The sequence below is a fragment of the Neolamprologus brichardi genome, chromosome 6 (assembly GCF_056152115.1).
Source record: "Neolamprologus brichardi isolate AB-2024 chromosome 6, ASM5615211v1, whole genome shotgun sequence".
Taxonomy (NCBI): Eukaryota; Metazoa; Chordata; class Actinopteri; order Cichliformes; family Cichlidae; genus Neolamprologus; species Neolamprologus brichardi.
The window spans coordinates 23519165-23536882 of NC_142109.1; the positions used below are offsets into that span (position 1 = coordinate 23519165).

Genomic DNA, 17718 nt, shown 5'->3' on the forward strand with positions numbered 1-17718 from the left:
ACAGGTTGTAGAGGAGGAACCACTCGCTAAGCAATGAGGTAAAGCCAGTACACTCAGATGTAAATGTACAGTAGGTCCCTCAGGACAATGTAAACTACATGTGCAAGCTAATTAAAAAATGTATTGAAAGTTTTATTTATTTGTGACTCAAAAATACTTAAATGACTTTGCTAAGCAGGTCGCCCTGATAATAACAGACCTACATGCACAGGCAGAGCTTCGCCCCATGCAGTAGCTGAATCAAAAGCTAAATTAGCTCATATATCAAAAGTTTTACAATTCAATCAAAAATTAAAATGCATAAAAACACGAGCTGTGTTGGGAGTAGTTTCATGATGTTGAGCTGACTCATCGCAGTCAGTCTTTGAGTGGTGCTGCAGTCTTTGCTCACTTGTTGCATTTAACAGTGCACCAACAGCATTTGTCCACTTCCAAAATCTGATCGTTAGTTTATATAATTCATTAATTAATTAGTAATTAATTAAGACTTCACAGTAGAATGGAACAATGCCAGACTCTGCACTGTGGGTCTGCTGAAGCTGATTATGGATAAAACTGAAACGTGTCCGTGTTGAGTTAATGTGAACAGCCTCTGGATCAGATATGTGTGGTGTAGAAACGACTGATGTAACCGCCTCAAAGGAAATATGTCATATAAAACATTTTAGATGTTGTTTGTAGCATCTTTTCAGAGCCTGATGGTTTATGTTCATAATTAGGGCTGAGCATTTAATCAGTTTTCACCTTCAATTACAACTTTGGTTCCCAATGACTTAGAGATTATTGTAATCCCAATGATTTACTGATCATCAAACCTGTTGACATAACAACAAGCCAATGTTTGTATACACTACAGTTTTGTGACTGTAACCATTGCGTTACACTGACACAGTTTTCCTACCATTTTTGTGTCTTTTTAAAAGCCAATTTCATTCTGTGCTGTTATAATAGTCACCAAATTCAATTTGTTTTTATCTTTCAGCAAAGACAAAGTACCTTAATCTTTGACACAGTTTGCCAATTCTTCTGCCAAGCGCGTCTCTATTAAGCATCTAAACATAATGACACGGTGAGTTAGCGTGGGATCACTGGTTTCATTTTCATCAACGCCACTGATTAAAATCTCACAGGACTCAGAAAAAACATTATGATAAATTTCCACTCATTTTACATTTATGTAAATATTTTGTGATGTCCTCCTAATGAAGTAGCCGTAGCTAATGTCCTGCTCCACCACGTTGTCTACTAATCAAAAGGTTGATAGTTCAATCCCCATGTCGAAGTATCCTTGGGTAAGATGCTGAACCCCGAGTTGCCCCTGATGCGTCCATCAGAGTGTGAGTATGTGAATCTTAGGCTTGCATGAATGCATGCAATTGTGCGTGAATGAGGCTTATAATAACTTTGCGAATGTGTTAAAAGTTAAAACAGCACTGCAGACATTAACTTAACAGCTGGCGTATGTAAAGGGGCTATGAAAATAATTCTAATAATAACTGTGATACACACCAACTAACTGCTAAACACTACACAGGCTGCTACTAATTCAGCACTAATTACACTACCGTTAGAAGACCCTTTGAGCTCGTGTGGGTTGGTTTGTGCACATTAAAGCCTCTCGCTCTCACACTAGTCTGAAGAACTGCTATCACAGCTTTGTGATTGGCTGTCTGATGCTGCACAATGAGGTTCTCACATCAGACACTGATTCTGCAAGGATGGTGATCTTAAAATAAAGTAAATACAGTAATCCTGAGTTTATTTAAAAGTAATGAAGCAAAAAAAACAAAAGAAAACAGATCAATGATTAGTCTTTGCAGTTTTGTTTATAAGGCAATAAACTGCATCACCAATAAATCCTCACACCCTGATAACCCTTCTTGCTGCTGCAGGACAGCCTAGCTGAGCCTATTGATTTGGACACACAGGAAGGGTGCACGGCTCTATTAAAAACAGAGAAGGCACAAATCCTTTTACCGATGAAGACCACAGGGGATCGACAGAAGGACTAATAGCACAGTATCTATTATAGAGCAATCTCCTTGCTGTGTAATTTGAGAGATGAAACAAGAAAAAAAAAAAAAACAACAAGGAGCACTAAGAGCCGCAAGACAGAGCACTGTACTGTATATCAGCAGGGAAATGAGTAGCAAAAAGAAGAAAATGCAGTCACAAAAAGGAGGAGAATAGGAGATGGAGACAGGAAGAAGGTGGTGGAGGATACTCGAGTGTCAATCATTAAGACAAAGAAATGGATGTGGGGAAAAAGAGAAAAAAAAAAAAAACGTCAGGAGAGAAGATGCCGAAGGGGAGGAGGGCGCAAGGAGCTGGAGACAGGGTGTGACGGGGAGAAAATGAGGATGAGCTGTGAACGTGGTACAGACGAGAAAGCAGCCAGCCCAACAAGTGGGAGATCGAGACAAGTCCCAGGAGAGAGACAGAGAGTGAGGAAACCAGAAAAAGCAGGAGCCAGAAATAGACAAGAGTGCAGCAAAAACAGCAGATAGTAAAATGGAAATACAAAGGGGAAGAGCGAGCAGGAGAAAGTAGACTGTCTCCCCACTGGGCAGGACCAACACTGCAGAGGAAAACAGGAGGATGGGAAGATGAAGGAGGGAGAGAGAGAGAGGAGGAGGAGGAAAGGAGGCTGGCTCCTTAAGCAAGGCAAGTCACCTCAGAGTGCAGCTATTCGTGTGTGTGTGCGTGTGGGTGTGTGTGTGTGTTCCATTATCCCATCCAGTCAGCACCACATTACATCAACAGTCTAACACGTCTCTGTCAGGACGCTGGCTACGGCTGTATGAAGGAAAAGAAATATCAATACAAAATTTAAACAAAAATAATAAAGAGTGAACAGGTCCAAAACATATAAAAAATGTAAAGAAAATAGTCTGGTAGTATAAAAACTAGACTAAAATTATTCTGATTTTATTACAAACTCTTGAAGTGGACCTCTGCTGTATATTTCCAGCTCCATGGGGTTTCTTGGACTCAGTAAGAGTAGCTTTGCATGATTCACAAATCAAAATACTCTTCATTTGTCTTATTTTGAGCCTTTTAGAACAAACCCTTTTAGCTTCTCTGCCTTTACAGTCAGTCTCACTAATCAGCCCTCACATCACTGATTGGCTGCCCCTCATGAAACAGAACGTTTGGTGGGTATGAGGACATCCACTCTTGACATCATACATATAAAAAAATAAAAGAATTTAAAAAGTCTGAGCTTTTAGCACATAGTTGAACACGCACTAATAATTAAACTACTTCGTATCAGTATGAGTAACCATACAAGTGAGGCTGAAATCAGAGAAAAGCACATTAGCTCTACCTTAAAAAAAATGAAAGAACTGAGTCACAATAACAAGCGCTGCAGTGAACATGACGTTATTCTGTCCATTTAACTGCGTCAGAGCATGTAAACACCAGATTATATGAAAATCACATCCCACAACAGCTGATTTTATTCAGAATGAAAAAGCTGTGAATGCAGCTGCTGTTAATGAGAAGGTGGAGAAGATGAGGGAGGTGGTGGGAGGTGGGGGAGATGAGGAGAACGCAGGGGAGCGAGAGAAAAGAAGAAGGGTGGGATGGAGATAAAGACACGTTCGGGAAAAAAAAAACTCTCAGACACAACAGGCACCTTTTATCCTTTAAAATCATCAGAACTGATGTTTTAATGTCTAAATGAACACTTTAGTCACTTTTCTGTAAAAGCTTGAACGACAAGTCTGACAAGTCGTGATGAGGAACACACGTTTCACTTTCAAGTTTGAACGCGGTGCTGACAATAGTGGAATTAATGCAGGGATTAAGGTTCCTGTCTGCGCTCGTCTCTCGTGCGAGCACGTCTGCTCACTGTAGACACGGCAGACAGGAAACAAAATTCATCTCCCGGGTTACAGTAAGAAAACCGTGACCTCATACATTACACATCAGTTGGTGTTCTATGCATCTGTTAACCAAGCAGCAGAGAAGGCCTACGTTAGCCCCACTTCTCAAACTAATCTGAGATCAGACTTCAGTTAAAACCGAATGTAACCAACGGCTTAAACGGTTCTTTGATTTACACCATATTAGTACAGACAGTGTTTAACCTCATCCATTAGACTCTACTCAGGTTTGACCGTTTCATGACTTGAGACTAGTGATCTAGTCTGATTTTACTCCCTGTCCTTGTCGTGGGCAGGTCTGAATACCTGCTGGCCATCTAGTTAAACCAGCTCGGTCTGACAACATCTCAGTGAAAATGAAGTTTAATGTAGGCTGTGTCAGAATAAACTGGCACTGCACCAGAGCAATGTGTAACCAAATTCCCAACAGGCAACATGGACTTTAACCAGCAGGAACAGATGGCTGCTGGTGCCACTATTAGCCAAACTCTGCAAATTAACACAGCACCAGTGTTTACCCACATTTTAAAAGGTCGATTTTAAAAAAAATAACTAAATTGCCCAAACCCTCATACAGTCTGTAACAACTTTGATGTAGTTTAAATGGAAGGAGGATAACAGAGCAAGATGATCCATGAGACCTGAAGTCTTCAGAGAGCACAGCAGATTCACAGCTTGTCTCGTCCATTTCACACTTTAACAACAAACTGGTTGCACTCTAAAAGCCATGACCCCCGAGGTGGAGGTCTAAAAGGTGAAAAAGAAAAACATCAGACATATCCTTCCTTTACCTGCTGAGCAGCTTCATCACAACCTACCTAGACATCCTCCATGTCTGTCTGCGTTTTCATGTTTGCTCTGATGGATAAGACAACAAAGAATAAGGCAAAAGATGCTCAGCAAAGTCACCGCACATTTAGCAGCATCGTAGTCGTGTGCCGTCTAGAGCACCATCGAATGCTGTCAAATCAATAAACTATCACACACTCAGTACAGCATGAGTTGCACTCGCTGCTCGTGTGTTTATGGGTAACTGATGGTTGAAAACAGCAGCCGAGGAGTCCTCAAAGTTATTGCTTCGAGTCTATTTATTTTTGACGTTTCGGTGCAATAGTACACAGACTGATTTGCATTTTATTTAAAACTGGTTAGAAGTTTTTCCCATTTTCTTCCCCCTGTTTTCATACAGTTAAGTTGTCTTTCCTTCAGCATGCACAGCACTTTGTTGTTCATTTTAAAAATGTGCTTATGAATAAACGTAACAAACTTAAACTACTTTAGTGCGACAGTAACGCACAAAATGACAGTTTCAATGAAAGAAAAAAAAATAAAACATTTCTGCTCTATTTTTCCTCAAACAATTCAAACAAGACAGCAAGTCGACCAAACATGATTTAATGTTCACGAGCAACATTTTCAGATTTTCACCTGATCCAATAAAAAATGGTCTAAACACTGCATAACTGTTCTAGTTGTGAAGCTCGTGTTTTACCAGTCAGAAACCATCTCCAAGAAGACAAATAAATAACTTTAACCTGAACATCTTCTTGAGGGATGAACACAAAACAGATGTTTGCATCCACTATTCACAGACTTTTGCAGCTACCTGCTGCAGCATGTACAGTCAGCATTAAAGAAAAAGAACTTTTTAGGAGGATTTCTTCAGGTGTGATGAGCAGCTGCAGTGCAGCGCTGCTTCACTGTTCTTCGAGGAAGCGTACAGTACGGTGGCTGGTGCCCTGCCCCTCGTCTGTTTGTTTCCCTGGGCCTGCCTGGCACCTGCACAAACCATAACCAAGGCTCTGGGCTCCAAAGCACCATTGGGCGGGCCTTGGCAACAGCTTCGTGTCCCAGATTACACCAACGTCTGCCAGCCTACCACAAGCACCTGCGGGTGGCTTCTGAGCAAACTGCACTGACGGATGCATACAGCCATCTGATGGGTATTAGTGCTGGAGCAGTGTGCAACATCCGAGTAGCTGTTTTGACAATCGGCAACACTCAGGTGACCTTTAAAAGACATGAGACCACAGCTCTGAAGGACTTAATCAAATTCTACTAATCTTTGATTAAGTTAAATTAAAATGAAAAAAGTAATCCTACTTTTTTCATTTTTAAAAACAAAATCGTTTGATTAAATACAACTTGAATTGCAGCAGGTTAAACGCTGAGGAACTGGCAGGATAAATGATTTAGGTTTTAAACAAGCTGAGCAGACTAAACAAGTGGAGATAAGCAATGTGATTAATATCATCCGCTCAGTCCAGACAGTAACTGTGTTTGCTGCTTTATCAACTAATCAAGCTTAATCAATAAGGACGACACACGCAGGCTGACACCACAGCGAAGTGAATGAACACTCAATTCTTCCTTTGTGTGTACTGTGATGTATTGGGCGATCGTCTTGCAGTCAGATTGCGCTTAAAATATTTGTGTAATCCAACAGAGAGTCATTTTCGGCTATGTAAGAAACAAACAGGGAGGCATCCACACAAACCCCTTTCTGCAACCACAGGAGTCGTTCTCTGCTGGCCTGCTTAGGAAAGATGCAAATGTAAGACACTTTGCATTATCTCCACTTTCAGACCCTTTAGTTAGAGCCATCCTTTATATACAGTCTATGAATGCAAGCCATGTTATCGTTAGATCACTGAGCTAAAAATGCACCACAAGTTTGGTAAGTTGAATAAGCAGAGGTGAAGCCAAACATACACAGGCTGTCCATCGACCTGTCAGTCAGAGCAGCCACACCCCAGGAATAAAATTTCAAGCCTCTTCGTACAGCTGTTATAAAGTGATAGAACTGTGGTAAAGACTAGAACATGGACCCTCTCATGGGTCCATTACATGGCAAGCACTGCTTGCTTGCCATGTAATGACTGTTTGTATCATTTGTATCATTACATTGCTAATTCCCACCCCTAAAACTAATCACACCTATTCTACTCGGTCAGATTACTCAGTGCATTTCTTGAAATACTGTCCTCAGTGATCGATTTACAGTCACTTTGTTTAGCCTCCACGTGTTTAACAGAAGAACCAGAAATAAAAAAAAATAAAAATACGGCCCGACCTCGTGTTTTAAACGCATTTCAGCAGTAAGATGATCTCTTCAAGTGCTCGGCAGCGCTGCAGCTAAAATGCTTTTGAAGAGGCGAGGGCTCGATGGGACTAAAAGCAATGTATGTGATCATGACCAGAAGATGGATAAGAGGTGAAAGAAAACCATGTGGTGCAGTGGCCCGAGTGTAAATCAGCAGTCAGCCCACCCGGGAAAGACATGTTTCTATTGTGTAGGTCAGCTGGGGGGGTTGACCACACTTGTGTAGCTGGATGGATGGGGGCAGGGTGGAGGGCCAGGTTGACAGATGGGAGTCACCCTGCAGTTACAGCATTCAGCTCTTCCACCCACTTGAAATTTTGATGGATTCCCCCTCCATCTGCTGCAAACAAGAGCAATAAACCTGTTGTTCACACAAGAATTTGTTAAACAATAAGCCTGAGAGACAAACAGACTGATGGCTGCCATCACTGTTTCCATGCTAAGGATAGCATACAGTGAATATAACCCCCACCCTTGTAGGGGTGTTCATGATTTCCTAATAACAAAATAGTCATCTTATTATCAAAAAAACAAAACAAAAAACAAATAGCTTATGTAACCAAGATTTTTCTTATACATTTGCATTTTCTTCCATCCAGCAACTAGTAGTAGTACCAGGAGTCAGATCAGCAGATCTTTTCCAGTGAGATCCAAAAATTTTAAATTTTATTAATTACAAACTAAGCTCTACATGATCAGGCTTGAACCCATGCTAAATATGCTTGAATGTACTGTATGTTGGGATATGTACACTTATTCCTTTTTATGTACTTTGTTAAAAATTGCTATTCACTCAGGACCTGCACAATTTTTCAAAATTCCAGGTTTCACCAGACTGGCATGTTTTAACAGCACCAAATGGCCACTGTGGTACAGGGAAATTGGAGTTGTGGTACAAAACTGCAGAACTGTTCCCCCCCGTAGACCAAACAGAAGAAACCTGCACAGACAGACTGCTACAGCTGCCAAAAGGTTCTGTGTGCAAGTCACAAGTCTACCAAAACTATTCAGTAATTTGAGAGCACTTTGAGTTGAAGGACAAGCCAAAGAAAAGGTTCCCATATAAACGCAGCATCAAGCTTCCCTAAATAACTTGCTCAGCAGTGCCTCTAAAACAAAAAAAAAAAAAAAAAAAGGAAAGAAAAACCTTCCAGCACAATGAAAGACAAAAATAAATGCAGTAAGACCTGGAGTCTCCCTATTCACCGGGATTTATTTATGTCTATTGATCCAGAACTTCCTGTTTCAGTTGCAACATAACGATAATGGCTTAGCATAAGCGACAAAATGCTAATGTTTTATTTCCTCATTTCACCGTGGGGTCAAGCACTGCGAGCAGCCGAGTGGAATTTATTAATCACAAATCAGATCAGTCTGATTTGTATTCAGAGCAGTGAACCTTAATGAATGCATAATGCTGCTAACTCGAGGGCATTGTAACGGGCAAGAGCAGCGAAAGTGGGAGCTCATCGTATGACAGCACGCCAAGAAAGCCCTGACAATTCAACTGACTCTGAGAGCAGAAGGTGGGATGAAACCATTCCCAGGGTACAGAAAAAGCCTGCACATTACCATAACAGCCACCTGGGACTAAACTGTCAGCATGTCTCATTTCCAGTCAACAGTTTTACTTTTTTAAAATTCACTTTCTCACTATTTCAGTGAGGATGGTCTGAGCATGATGGGCTGATGTTCATTAATGACCCATGACAAAAATTCAGCACGCTGTCTGGAAGTGGAAGCAGACTCCATCGCATGACGTTTTAGCGCCATGAAAAGGGAAATGCCATTTCCTTCCTCAGAGAGAACAATTCCACCTACCTAAATTAAAAGTCACCAAAGATCAGAAAGCACAAGTTTTGGTTGGTGCTCTTGAGAAATGGATACATCAACATCCATTGCTTACATTTCCCAGAGCTGCTGGAGTGCAGTTTGTTGGAATTTCCTGCTGATTTTCAGGGTGACATGACAGATTCAAGCACGATACTGAACATCCCAGCTCTGTTTGCTTGGTCAGGAGACCAAAAACTGTAATCGCCAGTAGAGTTTGTGTCTTCCGACATGTACAGAGAGAGGGTCTTGGCGGGAACACTCAAAAAGCACCGCCTGGTGGTGGTGATGTGGTCAGGTATGTAAAGTTGGTATATGGTGTCATAGGTTTGACAACACGGAAGATGAGGTCCTCCATTATTTAGGTCAATTATTGCTATTGTTATGTTTTAGGACATACCGTATTTTCCGCTCTATGAGGCACTTAAAATCCTTTAATTTTCCTTATGTATGAATTCTGGTTGTGCTTACTGACCTCGAACCGATTTTATGTGGTACAAAAATCTGTACCAAATGTTTTAGTACGACTTTGGTAAGCTACGAAGCCGCACCGCTTGATGGATTGTCGGAGCTACCGTAATCAGGAGCCTCGTGGAGTAATTTGGGTCCAAAACTCCGTCCGCTTCAGGACCTGAAGTTGAATGAACACTGCCGCATCTTTGAGAGTTGAAAAACTGTCTAAATTCTTTCATCTGTAATAAAATGATCAGTGTTGGTGCTTTACCAGCTGTAACAATTAAGTTTAACATCCAGGAAACACCCATGAAAACAGAATTTATTACATTTAACGGAGTTAAAAGTTAGCAGGAAGTTAGCTCGCTAGTTTCCACCTAAACATGATATAGCATGTTCTGACTGAGAGATTTCTGAAAAAATTAAAATGTACAGCTCTGCTATCATGTACAACATAAATGAAGACCGAAAACTAAACAGCGGTGACTTTTTAGGGTTACTGAAGTTGGGCTAGCTGGTATATAATGATGTGCTACGTGATTGCCAGCGTCACAGCTATGTTAGCATAACAAACACAGTGAAGCTAGAAGATGAAAGCTAACTTTTTTCCACTTGATGCAATGGTTGGGGACAAATGCAATCGCATGGCAGGATGCTGTAAACTTCAGTCAGGAGAACAACTGAGATAATCCATCCACAACACAAGGTTAGTCATTAATATACTGCAACAACATGGGAATAGAGCAGCTGCCAGAGAATTCCACATTAATTAATCAATGGTACGGAAGTGGAGGAAGCAAGAAGAATGAGTTTAGTAAAGTTTGACTTATCTGACCGTTTTGTTTCACTTAATGCCCCTTATAATCCGGTGCGCCTTATGGTCCGAAAAATACGGTAATTTAACATCTGTGAGTGATACATAAACTGACAATCACATAAAAGTAATCATAAATTAAATCATATAACAACAGTTGTTTTTCTTGTGCGATTGAATGGTTTTATTGGCTTGACATAGCACAACGACTCAAAGTTTATGGCGTTGAGAGCTGCTAACGCTCTGACCGCTGCTAACGCTCTAACCGCGACAACCTCTTTAACATCAGCAGCACAGCTTCTCATATTGTCCCCACCCTTCACCACATTAGATATCGGGCAGGCTTAAAAGTAAACACGGATGTTCTCAGACGTTTAGCGCAGCCGTCTGCTTTTACTGTTCCGTTTTCTTTACTTCCTTTACTATGCTCGTGACAAATGCAGTGAAACAGAGAGCAGAGGAGAGGAGCGAAACTGCAAATGGCTGCAAAATCCAGTAAAGCCATGCAGTGAGCTGAAATGAAACAAACCATAAATTGAGTAGATAACAAATAAAACACGTCTGTTCTTTTTATTTTTTAGTTTCATGTGTAAATGGGGCCCTATGGCAAGTAAAAGGGAAACATCCCCCCCCCCAAATAGCTAATTGGTGTGGGTGAAACTGCTAAAGGGGAAATTAAAGCCAGTGAGACAGCAGGGTATTTAAATGTACACTGAAGTCGCTGGTGCATTTTTAAATAAACAAAGTAACACCGAACATGTCGTACACGATGCATGTTCACACCACAAGCTCAGCAAGCTTGCCGTTTCATTTTCACTGTCCCTTCCTCGATGTGCATTATACTAAAAATCAATGGGACCGTGTTGTAACGTCAGTCAGGAGGGTGTGTGGTGTGGCAGCTGTTCCACAGATGGAGTTTTTAAAGAGTCTGCAACATGCAGATAAGCTCATAGTCGTTGATAGTTTTTTTTATATCAAAAGTAATACCAGTGGCTACCAGGCTGCTCGATGGGGCACCACGCCTGCTGACAAATCTTCATTAAACTGACCACTTTGTTTAATCTCATACTGTTTCTGGCAACACTACGTTTGTGTACATTTTAAATCTTTGCAAGGCTTCCTCGTTGTGCAAGCAGAGAGTTTAGCATTTCAATCATTTTAACTTTGAACGGTTTCACTTTCATGCGCTAAAATGAAGCAACAAAGAAACTACATTAGACTGATCGCCTTGTATCATTTAGAGTTTGCACATAATGGTCGCAATGTCCAAAATCCTAATTCGCTGTGAAAATGTCTGCGTTATGAAACCCAAGAGTAGCTCTAAGCATCACTTTTCTCTCCACTGATTGCTCCTAAGAGAAAACGTGAAGTGAAAATGAGGTGCAGCCTGCAGAAAAAAAAAAAAAAAAAAAGTTGAAATTTTGTGCAAACAGCACCTTGAAGATGTACAACTTTGCATACTGCAGGATGTGATCATGAATGATTGATTAGGATGTAAAACCGTACTCTCAGGATTTATGCAAAATGAGCTTGCTGAGACTGGGCGTGCAGATAAGCACAGGAGAAATCACGAATACGACACACAATGAAACCCATACATGTGCACATCGGCACAGAGGACATGGTGCTGCATAAACATCAGCGTCATTGTTTAAGGGGCGCGTCGTTCTGCCTTTGTTCTGATTGAGGTCTGAATGACACTCAGACCAGAACTTTTCTCATTTAACTGGAAAGACAAAGCAAGGCAGCGCTGGGCTCTAAAATAGGCTTCTTCTGGTCACATCCTGTCTCTGAAATGAGTCTGTGTGAGCTTGTTCCAGGCCTGTCCTCCTTTAAACTCTGTGACCCTTTTCCACAAAGCCCAGGAGAACCCCAGAGAAGCTTAGAGGATGCACAGAACAACAGGTTTGCAAAGTCTGCACCTGCTAAAACATCCTCATTATCTGGTGGTAAAATGGTAAAACTGCAGCAATTTACATGTCTAACTGAACTGAAGCTGACAAGAGGTTTTAGAAGGCTGAGACTGTAGTTTATACCGATGCAGGTTAGCGACTTTCTGTACCAACATCACATATGTGCTGTCCAGATTCGACTGAATTCAAGGTCTGATGCTGAAGCGCTCCACACTGCTGTTCCTCGAGACTGGCTCCAAAATCCAGTCACTACAGACTTCCATGTTAAAATGTTCAAATTTACAGCATTAAAAAGCATGTTAACTGCCCAGGAGAAAAATGGTTTTAATCTCTGATTTTTTTTTCCAATTCATCCATTTGAATACTGGAGTTAAGAACGGTGCACAGTGAGGTGAAGAAGAGCATGCAGGCAGGGTAGAGTGGGTGGAGACGAGTGTCGCAGGTGATTTGTGACAGAAGAATAGTGGCTAAAGCAAAAGAGAAGGTTTCGAAGATGGCTGTGAGGAGAAAAAAAAGGGAGTCAATCTGGAAGTGACAGAGTTGAAGATGCTCAGAAGAAATAAGGCTATCAGAGGGAGGGCTCTGGTTATGGTTTTGGAGAAGAGGTTAGAGAGGCAGGGCTGAGATGGTTGGACCATGTGCAGAGGAGGGATAGTGGATATGTATGAAAAAGGATGTTGAGGAGGTTTCATGGATGTAGTGAAGGAGGATATGCAGAGGGCTGATGTGACAGAAGAGGATGCTAGGGTGGAGGCAGATGTGGAGACCCTTAAAGGGAGCAGCTGAAAGAAGAAGAAGAAAGGATGCTGGAGTTCAGGGCGTGGCCACTTAGACAAATACAGGCAGCAGCTGACTGCACCAGACAGGCAAAGTGTTACGGACCATTTAGATTTCTCTGGTCAATTTTTGTAGAGCTTAAAATCTGAGTGTCTGGCACTGTTACCAGCATCATGCTTTCGTGTGGTACTCTGTATTAATTATTAGGAGTGAGAAAAGGGGAAAAAGAAAAGAAACATATCAATACAGCATAGTGTCAGTGTATTTTTGCATTGTTATATTGTTTCAATACAGGGGTGCCAAATATGAATATTTCATTAAATAAATATATTAAATACAAATACTTTGAGAATATTACGACCCAGGGGGTTCAACCTACCTGATGGGTGGCAATCTTTCTACAAGCTGTTGCAGTCTGATTTGGACTGACTGCAATCACTCAGAGAAATCGCCAGAAGTTTGCAAATATTTGTTGTCTACTTTAGAAATGCAGACTTTAAACTTCAAAACAAATAATTGGCGTCCGGGTGTCTAAATCTATATTTCATACCTCAATAGCCTTCAGAATTTTAATCAATCACCTTGATATGTCAGTTAAAAGGTATTGATTCATATTGGTTGCACTGCACATAATCGCCCCAGTGTTGACCATACTGGTAGTATCAACAAACTACTGATCAACAATCACAGCTGAATTTTTAACATACAGGTTCACAGTGTCCAACCACCACCAACGAGTGATGTAATTAAAGTTGAAATAATGTCAGCTGTACTATTTGGGATGCAAGAGTCTAAATTCTTGGGTGCTGGTTTAGCTCATGGGTAAAGCACCTGACCCATATCAAATCTGCCTGAGGACATTTGCACAGTCTTCCCTGATCTTTGTACCTTTTTTGTACCCTCTTCACTTAACAGCCCCTCCCAAAAAATATAACCTACACTAGGTTTAGTGTCCTTAAAGATGATCTGAAACTATGAATTAACCGAATCTCCAGGCGCTTATGCCCAGACAGGGAGCTGCACCAAAAAGCTCTTTGTGATTGCTGTAGTCACTCGTCCTTTGCAGAGAAGACTCTGACTTCTTTATTCGCCAAGTGGCTGTGAAACTGAAGAGTGCAACACTTGTGTGTTAATAGCTAATGTTTGCCTTCAAAGTAAAGAGTTATGCCTTTTGAAACATGGTGGTTTCAGAAGTAGGGTACAACTCTTACATTAAAGGTGAGCAGTGTAAATTTCACTAGTGCTCAATGGTTTGTTGGCAAATACGGACAAGTTGACACCTTCCATGCAAACTAAGGGCACTGCAGCAACCACAAGGAGGTTATTGGTGCAGCATGCAGTTTGCAACAGACAGCAACCTCCAGCAACCACTCTCCATCCGGTCTCTAGGTCTGTGTGAACTAATGCAAAAAACTAATTCAAATCTTCTTGGTAATGTTCCCAACATTTGAAACGACAGAGAAAATGCAAAGCACAGTAATCAACAAGATTTGGTTTCAAATGACTAAAAGGACACTACAGAACCTCAAGGCATGGAGGTAGATCGAGCAGATAATTGGGTGGAAGCAATTATTGTTAGTGTTATATATGTAAAACCCTGCTATAGAGGAGCATTAGAAATTATATGCCATGGACTATAAACTCTCAGTTCAGCACATCTGCACTATCAAAATTATATTAAAATATTAAAATGATGACCAGCAGCCATATATATATATATATATATATATATATATATATATATAAAAAAATATGCTCACAATGATGCAAAAGAAGCAGCACGAGTTTGGTTTCAATGTTCTGAACTAATTAAGGTAAATAATAAACGCAATGAAAAGTAAATGTGCTCTAAAGAAATTTAAAAAAAAAAATTCCAATTAAATCCCTGCTGTTCAACTAACTCATTAATTGTAATTGAGCTGGAAGACATCTGCAGCTGATAGAGGGGACAGGAGGACAACGATTACAGCCTCGTTCTCCTGGTCTGACCTCGGTGCTTGGGATCAGGCTCAACTCAGATATGTATGTTTATATAATAATAAAAGATCTTCTATCACACACAAAGCTTGGTCTCAGGCCAGGTCACACCCAGCTGAGGATCTACACTGAGTCAAGGATGAGCTAATCAATAGGTGTAAGGTGTCTAAGCAGGGAGGTGCACCTGACAGGACCTGTGCAAGCCCCTACCTGTCCGGTCAGTGGTGTGTGTGTGTGTGTGTTTGGTGTACTAGCAGCGAGCTGGCTGCAGTCAGGTGGATCAACCCTGCTCAGCCTGCCGGGACCAGCTAAGATACATGAGGCTACGAGCTAAACTGCTAGTTAGCTTGTGTGCTTGAATGCTAGCCAATTAGCGAGCTAGGCTGCAGGTTTTAGTCGGATGGATCAGGTGAAGCTGATGACTGCTTGGGTAACAAGTCCGCCGATCACCCCCCTCTCCGAAAAACCACAACAGGCAGGTGAAACAAAGCAGTCCTGACGTCAGGCTGAGATAACCACCAACTGCCGGGGTAAACAGTGAGCACGTTAGCAGCTGTGTGGTACCTTTGTCTCCCTGATGTCCTGCTTCGCACCTTCGGGGTACCACTGGACGCGGACAAATCCCCTCCCGAGAGGCCGACTTGGGGTGTCCACGGCGCTCTCAGTGTCCGAACCGCACGGTACTCGTCCGCCGCCTCCTCCACCGCCGCCGCCGTCTCCGCCTCTCCCTCCGCCATCGTCGAGGTCCGAGTCTGAGTTAAAGTCCTCCTCGCCGTGGATCATCCGTACGAGGCCAAACCGGACTGAGCCGCGATATCGTCCGGAGACCAGGTCGTGGGAGAAGAGCAGCCGCTGTGAGCCGTCCGCGGTGGGGGAAAGAGCCATGGAAGGAGGCTCAGAGCCCGGGCTGGCTACGGGAGAGAGGCCCGGTGTGGGTGATGATGCCGCTGCTGCTGAGTCTGTCTTGGCCGCTGCATCCGATGCTACGGGCTCCGCCATCGCCGCTGTTGTCAGGGAGCGATGCTGGAGCGCGAGGATGACGGTGGAATAAAAAAAAACTGTAACCTGGAAGCAGCGAAGCGCACGTGTTTACGTAGCTACGCAGGCTACGTAAGAAGCGCAGTGTGGCAGCGTCATCACGCAGTACCCGCTGTCACCACTGAGGGGCGCCGAGAGCCAGAAACAGGAGCCACCGAGAAAGACCGCAGGCGGTACGTAAAGTATGATTCGTAATCTGCTGATGGGAGACTCTCTAACTTACTCTAATTGTGTACATTTTTATTTTACGCCAATATTTTAATGGTTACATTTCGTTTTCTGCTGTAAATTACTAATATTTTTTGTTATAAATTTCATTATATTTGGTTATGTTCCCTTTTAAATTATATTTTCCTAAGTCACGATAGTTAAAAAAGACATCTCTCTCTCTCTCTCTCTCTCTCTGTTTGAGTGTGTGTGTGTGTGTGTGTGTGTGTGTGTGTGTGTGTGTGTGTGTGTGTGTGTGTGTGTGTGAATGAGATCCATGATCCTATGTGGATCTTACCTAAATGATTTAATATTGTTACACAGTGAACGCTATACAAATAAACATGCAGGTCAGTTAACAATAAAAAAAAGTTTTCCTTTATTTATTGTTTAACATCTTTCCACCCCAAATACATCTGAAGTAGCCTGAGTTTATTAATTTTCAGTGCCCCAAAATTAAACATCAGTTGTTTGCTTTAAGGATATATCTGTTTTGTTTTAGATTTGTTTTTTGTGGGGGGGTTATGATAATCTTCTCAGTTTCCAAGTTCTCAAAGACATTTACAAAGTAAAAACCCCATTAGTGTACAGGAGACAGAATACCTGACAGTTTAATCTGTTTTTAAAGGAACAGGTCTATAAATTTGTGAAAACTGAAAACCAGGAAATATTCTTGATGTGACTTGAATATTCCATCCTCTTCTACTTATCTGATTCAGGGTTACCTATCTCAGACAGATTGAGAGGCAGGGAATACTTTGAACAGGTTACTAGTTTATCACAAGATTCACATGTAGAGAAAGACAACTATTCACACCTACAGCCACCAAATAACCCAACCCAGGCATGTCTTTGTGACGAAGACATTGTATCCAAAAACAAGCTACAAAAATACGGGGGGGGGGGGGGGGAACACGGCATTTAAAACCATCTCATACCTAAAGACACAGGAGAAAATACAGATAACAGATTCTTTATATTTCCTTTGCTGAACAGCACTGTTGCAACTGTCTCAACATCTTCAGCACAGTTGCAGTTTTGCAAACAAGAACAAGAACAAGATGTATAATTTGTCTTTTAGGAAGAACGTGGGGATAGAAGTGTTTAGTGTCAGAAAAGGAGGTGTCCACATTACATTTATTACCTCACCTGACCTATAAACATGAGCACAAAAGTCAACCATTGAAACTAATTTTACTGTTCAGCACTGCAAATAAATAGGTTTGATTTGTTATCTTAATAAAAAGCTTTTTTTGTAAATTCAAGGATGACAACAATAATTATATTTTAGCATTAAATAAGCACACTGGTGAATTTACTATTAGACAAACATAAAAGTCATTTTGCTAATCATCAGTATTGTTAATTTAGTGTAACTGTGGCATAAACCTCACATTTAGGTGGTGTTCTAATAAATTTGTTAAGCATTGTATATCCTGCTCTCTGTGTCAGTTTGCATTAATTTGATGGGAAATGCCATCTAAACGCGAGAAAATGCAGTAAATTATTTTATGATTTTATCTCATGAGGGTAAAAGTTTGTTTGGAGAGGATAAATTCTTCAGGGAGCTTAAAACCCCACCAGGTGACAAACAAGCTCCTACACATCCTGTAGCCTAATCCTCTTACAGAACTGGGAAAAATAACCCATGGAAAAATCGTGAACTCTGCTTAAAGGGGCTATGGATAGACAAAAGTCTCCTTAAGAGAAATCACA

The 17718-nt window shown here is 41.5% G+C and overlaps 1 protein-coding gene and 1 long non-coding RNA gene across 2 annotated transcripts in view; one reads left to right on the top strand and one right to left on the bottom strand.

The window, feature by feature from the left end:
- The window catches only part of ube2o (ubiquitin-conjugating enzyme E2O), a 44941-nt gene extending 29107 nt beyond the window's left edge, over nucleotides 1–15834 (bottom strand). The window contains exon 1 of the mRNA XM_006787494.3: nucleotides 15322–15834. Within this exon, the coding sequence (XP_006787557.2) occupies nucleotides 15322–15756 (435 nt within the window). The 5' untranslated portion in view covers nucleotides 15757–15834. The remainder of the gene's footprint in view (nucleotides 1–15321) is intronic.
- On the top strand, nucleotides 948–2199 carry LOC102776176 (uncharacterized). Its single transcript, XR_436795.3, has 3 exons — nucleotides 948–1069; nucleotides 1257–1337; nucleotides 1893–2199. It is a non-coding gene; the product is annotated as an uncharacterized LOC102776176 (long non-coding RNA).
- Nucleotides 15835–17718: the final 1884 nt, after the last annotated feature.